We start from the raw sequence: 14,877 nt of genomic DNA on the forward strand, positions 1-14,877 counted from the left end.
AAAAGAGGAAAATTGAAATACTGCCGTGGATATTTCAGCGGTCATAAAATTTGTAGCTCTAGCTTCCATTCCAAAGAGAATGTCTCGTTTAGGAAAAATGCATTACATGTTCAGTACTCAGACCGTATGACTAATGGAAATTAATTTGATTGGCAAGCTGGGAGACAAACATCCTGCATGACAGTACCTAGCGCTTAGCAGATTATTTGTGGCTCAATATTGCAAGAGGAAGCTGGGTCCTATTTTGCCTCTCACTTACCTCTTCTGTGAAAGTTCACCTGCAGGACTTTTTATTTTACAAAAGCAGCACTGCCACCACAGTGCATTGCCCTTTCACAGCACATGCCACTGCATCAGAAATATATGTTAAGGAAGTAGAGTCTGAGAGCTAAGACATGTGCCATTGGAGCCTTTCCCTGGTTTCACTTTTCATAATTTTCTAATAAAATGTTAACTCAGAAAATTTAGAGAAAAGAGCTGTCATTAACAGCAGGGTCTGAAGAATGACAATACTTTAAAATAAGACATGACAAATATATACAAACACCCTCCTTCGGAAGACTAAAGACTCAGAAAGACTACAGGATGCTCTTAGCATTAAAGAAGAGAGCCAAATTATGTTGCCTGTTAATTTAATGCCTGGCCTGAATGACCCCATTTACAGAAGCTTTCCATTATAATGTTTTATTTCTTCAATTTTATGGCAACAACACAGCCACTGCCATCATGTGAGGCTGTCTTGACAATAAACAGTTTCTTCTCCTACTAAGACAAAAGTTTTGCTGACAGAGGTTCCCAGACTAATTTAATCTCCATTTTCTTTTAGGAAGGGCATAAAAAGATCCATTGCTTTGATTACACTTTGGTGAATAAGATCAGAAGATACACCTCACAACATCTTAATCGAGATCTAATGAGGTGGTATCTTACTTTGCAGCTAAACTAGAGCTTATGTCATAGGACAAAAGCCATGAAGTTTTGCCTTACTGGTGCTGGGACTTGTTCTCAAGGGGTCTTATGTTTACATACAGCAACTATTCCCCTATCGAATCCTTCCTCAACCCTTAGCACTCCCCACCACAGGGGCCCCAAACTGACACTTCCTAAGTCACACTCTGTGTATACCTGAAAGGGTTACAGCACTAATAAAGTCAACAAGGAAAAAAACAATTGTTTCTCCATTGCTTCACTGTTGGATCAGCCCTGCCTGACCACAAGGCACCAGCTTTTATTTTTGGCCAACATAAACTAGAATTAAATGGGCAATTCAAGAGATTTAAGTGGAACCCAATCTTTTGACTGAAAAACCCAAATAAGCAGTTTTATGCTGTTTGAGATTTTAAGCAGAGAGAACTGCAAACCCAAGGTGCTCCCTGCAAGCATAGGGGAGCTTGTATTCCAAAAGTCTGCAAATCCTGCAAATGTCTTAGTCACGGTATTCCTATCTGTTATTTTTCTGTTACCCAAATTCTTGGGCTTCAAGGGAGGCCAGAGAATAGCAGACATGAATGGGATGAGGAACAAAGTGAGGCAAAATTGTCAGGTTCAATCACACCTGCATGTCAAAAGAACAGCGCACCATGGAAACTCCCAAGTGAATAAGACTACATGACACAGCAGCATTTTAAAGATGTAGTTGCTTAAGCCTGGAGCTCGACTGGTGTCCATCATTGCCTTGGGCAGCCTCCTTTTCTTACATGGCAATGCTATTGACTGATATAAAGCAGCCTGTATCACACCCACGCTTCTGTACTACAAGTTTGTTTCAAAAATACTTATAACACAGGTTTTAGTGTTCACTTACACCTGCCAGCATGGTTAGGTGCTTTGTTGCTCTTAAACGCTTTATTTAGTTACCACTCTTATTCCCTTTTCCCTCACCCATAAATTAATCCCTACTTTACAGTTAAACCTATGAACCTGTTCTATCCTGTTTGTCTTCCCTATTAACCACTACTATTCCTGAACCGCTACTGTCTGAACTCATTCCCTCTAGCTGCTTTCAGACAGCGGAGAGCTACGGCATCTCAACACGTTAAACCTGCTGACTGCTGCATGCGGAAATGCTGAGCTGTCTCATGCCAGTCTGATCACTCCAGGATCGTCTTCTCCAGCTGAGAACAGGGAGAACGTACCCAAACACAGCAAGAGTTTCCCCCAAAACATGTCAGGCATGAGGAGACTCACCCATGTAACACATGCCACTGACAGTAGCAATTGGGTGTATTCTTACTAGCTGATATGGTCTTGCTACGTCTATCCTTTACCCTACCTCCCACATGCCCCCTTCACATAATGAAAAACTACATAAGGATTTGTCCTTACGCTTCTGATAACTATAGCTCCACACAGCAGCTAAGTTCCTAGTAGGTGTCTTTAAAGTATCAGAAGAATCTTAGCTGACCTTCTGGAGAAGGAATTATCACAGGTATGACCTAAAAACAGTACAATATTGTTCATCAAGTCACAGCTAATTAAAACACTCCTGACATTTTCACGTGTGAGTAAGGAGTCGTAAATGCTTTGTAAAAAGAGCACGAAAGTCAACAAACCATGAAAAAAAATTAGATCAAGTGCACTTAAGAAACAAAGTGATGCTCACTACAACTGTTAGCAACAGTTGCATATAAGTGCACTGTATTTGCAAATATCAGGGCAAAGCATGTAAACTTCGTGACACCAGGACTTTGCTGATATGAAAATAAACATTTTTCAAATACACACAATATATCGTGCATTTGGTACTACTACCAAGCCTATTTAAAATAACAGCTAAAAGAAAGAAAGAAATAAGTTGTCTACTAGTGCTTGAAAGGACACCCTTCTAAGCATGCGGCAGGCCAGAGGCCTCCTCCTCAGCACAGACTTTCCTTGACCTATCACACCCTGAGGGAGCAATCACCTCAGCCTTCCTTTTGCTAAGCCTAACATCTTAAGTCTTAAATCTTCTTTCAGAAGGTATGTCCCATCATTCCACTAAACATCTTTTCTATGCCACACCAGTCTGAACAAACCTTTTTTGGATGTGTAATCAGAATCCGGAGTGCTTGATCTGATAAGCTTGCTTTCATACCTTACGCAGTTGAATTGTTTCACCCTTGGACTGAAGAAAACACCTTTTCCATTGTAAACTCTCTTGCTGTCCTCTTCATAGCATATTAGAGTGGTCTCTGTACTGGATAAACTAACAACAGTGCTCAAGTCGAGGATTTAGATGTTGTCTGTTTCTACAAAGTCTGGTCACTCAAGAGACAAGATGCCTCCAGTAGCTCTACAGCCATGCTTCAGTGTTATGTGGCACACAGCACTGTTTACGCGAGAAAAATACATCTCCTAAAAGGACATGCCTCAGAATAATGCTATGACCAAGGATCACTTTTACTGTGCAAATGGAAAGCCAAATATCAACTATCATCGAGAGTCCAAAACTACCAAAACAGACAGAAAATGAGTTACAGCTACTCTAATCACAAAGGAGCAGAGAGATGCTTAACAGCTGCTATAATAGATGTTAAGGATAGCCATAATGTATGCATTTGGTATTTGTATAATTCCATATACTTAGTACACAGCCTGTACTTAAGGCTGAAAAGTGGAGGAGCTGATTCTGAGGTATGGCATTTCTTATGTAATTTGTATGACAGATATACAGCTAGCAGATGTATTTATACGAAATACGGAGAGCTGCAAAGCATTAATGAAGGAGCAGAGATGTGAAACCCTGCATAAGGGAAAGGGTCAGCTTGTTAACATGAATACGTATGAACCAGACTGAGATTTAACTACCTCAGGTTGTTCAAGGAACAGGCCAATTCTCTTCTCATGATATCACAGTCAAACATGCCATAATGCAGGCAAAGTTATACAGGTGCACATTAACTGAATATCATATGCATATGGATGGGCACACATGCATATACACCAGGTGCTTCTCTATGCATTTCTAGGATGAAACAGGTCTGCAGGCAAGGTGGAATCTCGATGTCAGCTAGCAATGAAAGAGCAACCACCCCAACTGTTAAAGACTTGTTAATTATGAATCTTATTTTATATATCAAGATAATTAATTTCAGAAATGTTTACTGTGTTCTATTTCACAGCTATATCTTGGAACACAATTACTCATTTTGTATGTCTGTGTTGCTACACCTTTATTAAAAGGATGAATGGAATTTTTAGTTAATACTGAACAGAAACCTCTCCAACACCGTTAAGGACAGAGTAAGTCAGGTTTTTTCCTCAACTGAATAGACATTTCACTTAATAACCAGATCAAGTTTCACACTACCTTACCACTTGGACATCAGCAAGATCACTGTGATACCACAGACGTCATTAGCAAGTATGTAAATTCTCTGCTTTAAATACCATCTATTATTAACTGTCTGTATTCCCTGTCTAATCAAAACCAGACTGCTATCAAGTTCCAGAGAAAAAAAAAAAAACAAACCACAGAAGAATTCCCTGTGCTCTGAAACATGAGACACTATAACAAGATATTTTATTAAGTTAACACTAGAACAGGAACATAAGCCATTTAGCTCTCTTGTCTTTTCAAGAGTTTCCGTTTCAGATATCCACTTCAAAAAGCAAAAGCCCTCTCATAATATGTATCTTCACTCAACTCCACAAGATTCCCATGATGCAGTTTTCATGGGAGTCTCAGCAGGGTGACTAACAACTATTTATGCGAACATAGGCATGGCCAATTCCAGCACACGACACAAATCGTCTCGACAGACATTTCTGAAAAAAATGTGAAGCAAAAGACCTTAGGGGAGACGCTCATTCACATCTACTTTGGACTGGAGCATGTGTTCTTTTCATTCTCCAACTCGCTGGCAGTCTTTAGTGGGAAAAGTTTTCCTATCCCCTAGTTCTAGCCTACCCTATCTTCTAACCCAGAACAAGACAAAAAACAGGATCACAACTCCTACTGAAGAGGAAGCATGCAGCCTTATATCAGATCACATTTTTATCTTTAGTTTCCAGAGGTAACAGGCAAAAGGGAGAAGAAAGAAGAATTCCTGATCTACGACTTGTTCAGGGTGCAGAAAAGAGGGCAAAGGCAGTTAAGTGTCAGGTCTACCAATTGTTCTATATCAAATTCAATAAAAAAAGATAAATACTGCATCTATACACAATCCATGTGTTCAGTATGACCTCATACGCATCAATCAATTAGATCTGCTCTGTAACTTGGGGAGAAACAACACAAATCTCTCTCTGGAACAACACAAGCATCTTTACAAATGAGGCCTGATCACCAGAGCATAAGCATAAAGGTTTGGCCTCATTACCTGGAGCTACATCTCTGTTTTTTGGAGGAAGAACTCCAGAGCAACATGCCTCCACATGATATAAGACCTAGCTGACAGTTTTCCAGCATTAACTGTGTTCTTGAAAAAAACTGAGCAGTTACATCAGACTGAATTAGGATTAAAAAAAAAAAAGGGAAAAAAAAAAAAAGCAGATGCCAGCAATTATATTAACAACTGCTATTACGAATGCAGAACAGTTAGAGATGATACCGGAGGTTTGGGAGCGGTCCTACAAACACCTTTATTCCTTTCTCTGCTCCTTAAGAAAAACAAAAAATGAAGCTGCCACTGATCATTTGATCAGAAGCTTGTTTTATGGTACTTTTAGAAATAATGACTCAATATGCTGCACAGAAATAATGACTCAATGTGCTGCACACAAAGTGTTTTAATCAAAGTATGGGGGAAAACATAATTTTGGTTCTTCAGACAGGATATGCAAAAAAAGAAGGATGGTTGGGTTTGATCATGCAGCAGATTCTTTGAGAACTGGCATTGACAACAGATAACCCACAATCATTAATGAGATTTCTTTGTTTAAAAGGCAGCACTAATTGAGCAGAGAAAATTTAAAGTAGCTATTTCAAGGGATGCCCAAGTACAACGTTTTTTGTAGGTTCCCCAGCAAGAACAGTGCACAACAAGGCCTAATGCAAAACACTAACTGAGATGAAAATGAGCATCTAATTATGTCCATCCACCCTGTTTCATCACACCTTCCATCAAGGACAGAAGCGGATCAAAGCGAAATAACTGTTGGAGGCGCACTGTTCACCAAACGTCTGGCAATGTTGAATTTCCCATAATTACCTTTGCAATATACAATTTTTCTTACAGACCGGCTACGTGTTCATGGAAGAGATCAGAACAATGTAGATAATCTAATACAAAAGCTATTATTTCACAGTAGGAAATATTAGTTTCCAACAACAGGTCTAACTGACGCTCATCACAACAGTGCCTTGACTGCAACACTGCATATAAGGAACCATTTTCCTTCCAAAGTCTTGGAAAAAAGATATTCTTATTAGAATCAGATGTGACATGTGGTGGCCAGATCCCTCCTAGGGCCAGCCAGACTTTTTATTTTCTGTGTCACCCAGACACTGAGTCTGAATGCTCTGTAAGCCTCCTTCTCCAGCATGAGCCTTTCCACTGTCTGCACACTGTCCTCCATGGCAATACCTACTCTCTCCTATGCTGGCCGTAGCATATTTATATGTATTGTAAAATTTCAGAAAACCAATGGGCATATATATAATTTTGTTATTTATTGGACTTTTGTACTCTAACATTCCTTCTTGTCCAGAAAAAGGCTGAACAAACCTAAATGGCTCTTCTTGAACTAGCGTAGCATAAGTGGTAGCTACAAAACTCCCATCAAGAGTCTTTTGCCTAGGTGGTCTATCATAAACAGCCTAAACTAAGATTTAGGCAAAGGGCTAAACCACTGAAGTGCCTACAAGAATGGATCTTTGTAGAGGACATGCCTAGGTATGGTTGGTTTTTTGGGGGACGTCAGGAACTGTTCCTTCATAGTAGCTTCCCTCATGTATCTGCAGAGGAGGAAGGCTTCAGTCTGCCTCTACATCCTCTACCCTGCTGAGTTTCTCTGCTGCCTATCTGCAACTTGCACATTATTTCCTGTCACTATTTCTGGAAGCTTATTAACCTCCCTCACCTTACTGTGCTATTTTTCAAGGATGGACGCAAAAGCCAGTCAGTGCCAGGTAGAGGTTTAGTTAAAGGAAGTGAATCCTTCAGTACAGCACTGAAGCTCAATTACCAGGCAACTGAGAAGAGGGAACTGTGTTCTCCTTGTATGTACCCTACAACCCCTGGTTATGCCTTTTATTCAGGTGTCACACCTCCCAGTACTTAATTCCCCCAGTACTTAATTGCACTACTGTAACAGCGACCCCAGCACGAGACAGCACACTATGTCATTTTACAAAGAGGAGACAAGCGCCCTACACAGTGGGCTGGCAGGGAGCAGCTGCTCATGTCCTCGTGGAATCTCCCACTGACCCTTGTGTTATGGAAAAATGGATGTTTTAAATATTTGTTTACAGTTTTCTGGCAGAAAAACATAATCTCTCTGTAATTTTGGGCAGCTCAGAGATCTTTTAGATAAAGCAAGAAGTTTCTTTTCAAGGAAAAGTGAAGAAACAGGGGAAGACAACTTGCCCTGATGTATTCCTATTATCTGCAGAGAAATTATTTGCCCTGTGATCACAATATTTGAAGAGAGTCTTGCTGATCAGCCTAGCTGGATCCAGACAGCTACCCATGAATTTTCGTTAAAATAAGTACTGCGAAAGAGGTCTGTAAAGATTGCTAGACCAAACACAAGATCTCTCTGGCATAACAGTAACACAAGTCTAAAAAGCTTAACGGGAAAGGATATATATGGACTTGGCAACAGCTATGTACGGAGCACGAAGATCATTAGTCCCAGCGGTGGTATCATTGGATAAGCACATAATTTCTAACCACATGACTGCAACATTTATGGAGATGGTGGTAATAAGACAATACTCTGATACTATGTTTATGCATCACCTGTCAAATACCGGCAACAAATCCTGCTGCCCAAAGCTTATCTGTAGTATATATGTTGCCTAACAAGCATTTCTCACAGACCTCATAAACCCAGAAAAAGGCAGCACATTTGGGAGTGTTGCAGGTTAGCCAATGAGGCACTTTGCTACAAAGAAAAGACTGTTCAGGTTCATGGCATGCATTTACACATGGTACAATTATTTTTAAAAAGCTGCTTTTATAACTTAAGCATGTATATAGAGTGAACAAAGTTGGAATGACAGGAAAAAAGGAAAAAATAGGAGCAATTAAAAAACATCATCATGAACAAATGGAGGTCATCCAGATAGGAAACCTCTTTTCCGTCACACCTCAAATTTAAATGCTTCACTTTCAAGTCTGTCCTTCTTTTCAGATCATGCGTTACAACTTTGGCTATAAAAATAGGGAAGAACTACCAGGGAAGAATTAAAAAATGTGATACGTAATATGTGTTAATATCTTCATGCACTGAAAGTACAGAACATGAATAACATATGCACATATCTACGTCTTTTTACCTTCACAAAAAAAAACCAGTAGAAGTTTGGCTACTCGAAAGGAGTTAACCTGGATCAAAGCTGAAATAAAATTTTGAATCAGTAATAAAAAACCTCCCCTTTCTTCTTTGCATTTTGTATTTCTCCTAAGTAAGAGAGTTTAGGAAAAAAAGTGAGTCATGATTATGCACAGGTCAGTCAATTAATTGTCTTTTAACTTATGAACTGATAAACAGTTATTAGGAAACATCTGTTACAGCAGCATAACACATCAGACAAACAAACCATAAAGATCATATTCTCTCTTTTCCCAGAAGTACATAATTTGCCTGTAAGCATTTTCCACTGCTTTCAATAGTGGATTTTCCCCAGTATCTGCAATGTATTTTCGCTCAAAAAAAAAAAAAAAAAAAAAAAAAAAATCTCTAAAACTTTCCATATCTGTCAGTGTCTTAAGTCCCCGCCTCCTCATTTCTTTAAGTTACACTCAGTAACTGGACATTACCTTATGCTGTAACTGTAAGGGGACAGAATGTGACACAATGTTAGCAGTATCTCACCATATGGTAACTGAGCACACTGCCCTCATACAGACAGATTTAATGGTACTAGGCCAAATACTACATGTGGAAACCAGAAAATGCTATATTGACTTCAACAGAAGCAAGCATGTGTGAAAGTAGAAGGATGCCGACATGGAATATGAACTGCCCATTAATACACCTCTGCCATTTCTCCTTAATGTACGACACTCTCTTTTCAACAATACAACAACTGTTCCACCAGCTGTCCCTGTAGTGGGGCTGACAACTTCTGAGGCAGGTCCAGCGCCATCACAAACATAACACACCCTACTGTCAAGTCAGGAAAATAAATATCCTCTAAATAGAATGCAAGGGTTAATTCCTCTTTGGTCCAAGGCCACATCAGGATGTAAGGGTCAGGGAACACCACTTGGAAGGTGTTTTCCGTCCAGGAACTTTTGATTTGCATGGGAGGAACTCCACGTAACAACAAACTTTTGGCACATCATTATTTTGGGTCTGCTTGATAACAGTGCCCATCTTCCACAGAGTGTTATCTCTGGGGTTGTACAACCCACAGACAAGTACTGCAAACTGTGCAAAGATGTAACTATTGCTAAACATGCCAGAGAAGCCCATTTTCTAAATCAGTATGAATGTACTTAACTCTTTCTGCATTGAGTTTCCTGAATCACTGGCAGATAAATATCATCTTCTCAGATCTAATCTTGAAATAATTAAGAAACCCAATCCAACAAAAAACCCCCAAAAAGCTCCTACAGCTTCAATCCTTCAGAAGCACCTATCCCCCAGGGATGCCTTTATGGTAGCAGCAGAAGCATATCGAGCTATAAAGTCCATCTCTAAACTGAACAACATTTTAAGCATACCTTCAGGAAGTACAGATTACAGTACACACATAAATCTCTTTCCCCTGAGCTCTGGAAAACACTAAAAGATTCCTTGAGCCTCTATAACTCTGCTAGGATTTTTTTCCAAATAGAGGTCAGCATGAGCTCTGTTGGTTGGGTATTTTTCTGTGAAAGTACATGAAGGGAATCAAACTCCCGCACAACCACACATGCTTATTTATGAAATTTTCTAAAACCAAATCTTTAGCGATCCAACTTTTAGTTAGTTCACTTCTAACCGAATCAAAACCAAGATTCTGTTCTTGTTCTTCAGCTGAACAATCCCCCCCATAGCTTCACTTTGGCCAAACCAAAGTTACTTGGTTTCTGAGGTTAACTCACAGTCAAATGAACACGATGGTTTCTCAGAAGGATCCAGCTACTAGTTACATGGGATTGGCAAATAAATTCCAACTTTGTTTCCAGCCAGCAAATGCTTAAACAATTTTCTAGTTTAAGACAAAGCATTTCAACTTTTTTGCCTACCCCAGTCTTTTCACCCTCCTGCTGCCCAGGCTGGTACTGCTGAACACTATAGCTTGCAGCGTAACAGACTGCCTAGCTTTCCGCTGCGTGACACCTACCTCCTACTGAACAGCAAAAATTGACAGCTAAAAAAAGGAGAGTCAGAGCAAGTGAGACTTCTCCATTTATCACACAGGTAAAGACTGACCTCACTTCTACAACTGTAGCTGATTCAGCACTGAAAGATTAAACACCTGGGGACAAAACAGAGACAGTTAGCTGGTGCATGTACAATGTCTCCGACATCAAGCTTTCTATACAGTCTTGGGCTCCCAGTCCCATTCTCAAGAGAAAAATCAGATACAGATCTTGCATACCTGAAGAACTTCACTAAGTTCATCGGCATAATTCTGCGTGGGGTATCACGACCCAAGGCTTGAAGTCAGAAGGCTCTAGAGAAGGCTGGGGAATTATGTCTCATTTGTAATGTGAAGTCACTGATGTGACTACACCATACAGGATAAAGGACACTTAGAAGACACTTTGATTCCCAGTGCTCTCTAACAAGCAAGTTATTTCTGGCAACAGATTTCACTGCAATACATACTTTGGGAATACACCTGCTTAGAGACCAGGGATACAACAGCTGGGGGAAAAAAAAAAAAAAAAACAAAAACCAACACAAACCTTCTCAGAGTTTCTTTCCAGAGAACGAGCTAGTTGCTGGTAACTTGTTCTCTTTTCTCCTGGAGGCTGTTTCAGATTAAATCTTTGTGAAGAAAAGTTCTTTGGGGAGGGGAATCATCCCAGAGTAGGAGAAAGTAATTTTTTTTTTTTTTCTTTCAAGGAGAAAGCCCCAGATTTTTTAGTTTCTTCTTTCACAGACAGTTAACCTCTCAAACAGCATCCTTGGGACTGTCAAGTCCCATGTGAATTGGGAGCCCGGTATGGAACAAGACAGCTGCTTGATTCCAGCAAGACTTTCACATGATGGTCATCCCCATTGCATACAAGCACCTAAACAACTTGAGACCTCCAAAGGAAGCCAAAGACCAATGCAGGAGATGCAGTTTTTAACCCCTGATGTCCCGAGCCACCATAGGAGGCTTGGAAGGTCAGTGGCCTTGGGGGAGTGCAGGGGGTCCTCCTGCCCATGGAAGGGGAAGCCCTCTGACTTCCCTACCTTCCATCAGTTAGCCTAAGCGGTCTTCACCAGGCAGCAAGGCCTCCTCTTCCTCCCAAAGAACATTAAGTATTTTTGATCTTTTCATCTGCTCAATTTATACAGTACCTCTCAGGTTAAAAAGCAGGAGGCCAGGTATGGGTACAGCTGTGCTGGGCAAGGAGTGCAGTGGGGAACCATGCCAAGGCAGGCCAGTGCCCACTGCCTTGCTGGAGTAGCCCATCCCGTCTCTGTCTGGGACGTAAGTCAGACTGAACTCTCATTTTACTGCATCTTTCCTGTACCAAAGTTTGTGAACTTTTGACAAAGTTCTGGGTTTTCTTGGCACCCAGAGGAGAGGACCACAGCTTCCCACTCGAGCCCACGCACATTACTGTAAGTGATAAAGCACAGCTGCTGGATTTCTGTGTCACGGCAGAGAAGGATTTCCATGCTGTTGCATGAAATTACTAGAAGCAATATTTATATGCCTTGCTCCTAAAAGTACGACATCGGAGTTCAACGCTGTGCTCGGGGCCGCCTCCTGAGGAGCGCAGATCTCGGCTGAGCAGAGATGTTCATGCCTAATTTAAGCCTGGACGCGGAGACCCCTGGGCGACTCTTCCCTATGAACTTCAAACCAAAGCCAACGCCCAGGAAAGCGAAGCCCCCACCGCGCCGCCGAGCCCGACGCCCGCCGCCCCGGGGGCTGCCCTCGCCGCCGCCGCCTCACAGGGCCCGGCCGCCGCCGTGACTCCGCCGAGTAACTCGCCGCGGCCTCCTCTCCCCTGCGGGGCAGCCCGGGCGGGAGCCGCGGGGTCCCGGCGGGCTGGCGGCCGCCCCTCCCGCTCCGGGCAGTACTCACAGCCGCAGGGCGCCCCTGTTTTCCCGCCTGCCGGCGGACCGCGCAACCTTCGGCTCCTCCGCATCGCACCGCTGCTCGGTCATCAGCACCATCGGCACAGCACCACACACCCCGCTGCCGCACAGCACTCAACCGGCGGGCCGCGCCGGGCCGCGCCGAGCTGCACCGCACCGCCCTCGCGTCGGCCGCCCCGCCCCCGGGCGGGCCCCACCACCGCCGCCGTCGTCGTCCTGGGCCGGCTGGAGCCGGAGCGCGGGCCCGCGGCGGGAAGCCGCTAAAAACCGGTTCCGCCGGTCCGTCCGGGGGTTGGCTGCCGCCCCGGGCCGCGGCGGGGAGGTCGGGGCCGGTTGCGGCCGCCGAGTGACTGACGCGGCCCTGGCGGGAGCCCGCGCTGCCCGCGCGGCAGATCCGTTACGCGCCTTAAATTATTCAGCCAGGAGGCCGTCGCGTGAGACGCTGCCTGCCGCTGGCTCGAACAAAAGGCGCCCTTAATGTTTTATACGGGGGGGCGGCAGATGCGGTTTCACACACGCACGCACACGCTCTGAGGAGGAGCGGTGGCGGCGGCGGCCGGGTTGCAGGCCCTGAGGTGAAGGCAGCCGGGCAGGACAGCGCCTGGCGCGGCCCAGGGGGCTGCCTGGCCCCGTCTGGAGGGAGTTTGCGGGGCAGCAGTCACTCACAGAAAACGGCCTTCCGCAGGGTTCCGTCAGAGCGTTTCCCTGGTGCCTCTCTGAAGCAGGCGGCGGTCCAAATACCGATGCTGGCCTCCAGACAGCTGTACTAACATGAACTAATGTGGTGATCAGCTGATATTTCCATCTGTGGCTCCCTCAGGTGTTTTTTTTGGTTTTTTTTTTGTTTCCTTCAGCGGCACCCCAGGCTGGTTTGTCTGCCCAGGACGTGGCCTGATGTTGCGCAAAAACCAGAATGAGCATAGTCATTCCCTGGCTTGCGCTGGTGGAGCTGTTGGGGAAGTTGCATGTCCTCAGAAGTGTTAAATGGCAACATTTGGCACAAGTCATCTCACACGGCAGACACAAACTATCAATGTGCATATGAAAAATGTTTTCGTTACGTGGTTAATACCCAAGTCAGGGTTCAGTTTGGTGAACTAATATTTTCACAGAGCAAAGATGGAGTCCGTGGCTGTAATGATACAATCTAAGGTAGGCTAACCTTGGGACGAGAATTCAATGTAACATCTCTACAAAAACACCTGTTTTCATGGTTTAATGTGTTAGAATATATTAATAGAATTAACAACAGAATATATTAAGTTTTCTTCCCAACTGCGGGATTGTTCACAGGAGGTAAGGGGAGAATATGTACAGGAGAGTGGTCTCTGTTAGTGGATATAAGGGTAGGAGATGCATACTAATGTACATTTCAGATTAAAAGATGTACAAAGCAGAACAATCAACCTTCCAGTGGCATTGTTAGGATTGCTTGATAGAGAGTATTTTGAAGGTGCAAGAGCTAAGTATTAAGTATTGTTGCAATACAGTCAGGAAATAAGTAAAGAGAAAGATATTAATGGTGAAAACGCTCAGAACTGCCAGAACTGCTTGGGAAGAAAATGTGAGATTGCTATATGGTCTTAGCTAGACCAGGTGTATTTAATTAGCTCCAGTCCAAGAAAATTTAAAGACTGTGTGCCAAGCTGCATAGAACGGAAGACATTTACAAGGGCTGTATTTCTGGAAGACACCATTCACTAATGTTTATGTAGTATTTAACATAAAACCAAGGCACAGGTGGAAAAGAAATGAGATGTAATTTACAGGAAAGATTCTTCAGACCTGTTAGGTCCTGCACCTGTGAAACTTTGACTGCTGCCTTATGCTTCCCTGTGATGCACCTGAGCAGGTTTGGCACTGCATTGCAGAGCCTCTCTCACCCCCTTATGCTGGAAGCAACCTGGGGCGATATAGCGGCATCCCATTTATCCAAGGGATAACAGAATAGGCCCCATTTCAGCTGTCTGGGCTGTGAGTAGAGCTGGAACTGAAAGAGTCAGGGAAGGCAGGGTTGGCATCCTGTGTCTCTTTGGACCCAGGACCCTTTGCTGGGGTGCAGCAACCTGTGTGAGGTTTTGGGTTCCGTGGGAATTGTTCTCCTATCAGTGTGCACTACCAAGGCATGCACAGTATGTCTGGAGTCAGTAGGAAAAGTGACTGCCTACCCTTCATCTGGTTTTTGGAGGCCTTTCACTGCACTAGAAAGGTATCAGTTGCTATTTTAGTCATAATTTTGAGGCTGAAGGCAGTCTTGTGGTTGAATAACTCTTATGTAGCTCTACCAACTCCAGCAGAACAATGCTGGTTTACAGTAGGTGAGCGTCTGACTTCTAGATATTTGAACAAATAAAATCAGCTGCCTTTTGAGGGCTTAGATTTTCAGCCTCTGGCAGATTTAGCTACAGGAGATAGATGCTACCGGTGACTGTTTTGTTCACTCATCTCCAGAGGTTCCTGCCTCTACCACTGTGGTGCAAGAACTGGAAAGGAGCTGCTTGGTCCCTGGAGCTCAGTCTGTTTTAATTTCGTCTG

The 14,877-nt window shown here is 43.3% G+C and overlaps 1 protein-coding gene across 1 annotated transcript in view; it reads right to left on the reverse strand.

Moving 5' to 3' along the window:
- GRAMD2B (GRAM domain containing 2B) overlaps positions 1-12,440 on the reverse strand; it is a gene marked incomplete at its 3' end in the record, with an annotated part of 29,875 nt that extends 17,435 nt beyond the window's left edge. Inside the window, exon 1 of the mRNA XM_082336015.1 lies at positions 12,329-12,440. Coding sequence (XP_082192141.1) covers positions 12,329-12,420 — 92 coding nt within the window. The 5' untranslated portion in view covers positions 12,421-12,440. The remainder of the gene's footprint in view (positions 1-12,328) is intronic.
- Between the last annotated feature and the right edge of the window lie 2,437 nt (positions 12,441-14,877).

This window comes from Platalea leucorodia (assembly GCF_965183815.1).
Source record: "Platalea leucorodia genome assembly, chromosome: Z".
Classification (NCBI taxonomy): domain Eukaryota; kingdom Metazoa; phylum Chordata; class Aves; order Pelecaniformes; family Threskiornithidae; genus Platalea; species Platalea leucorodia.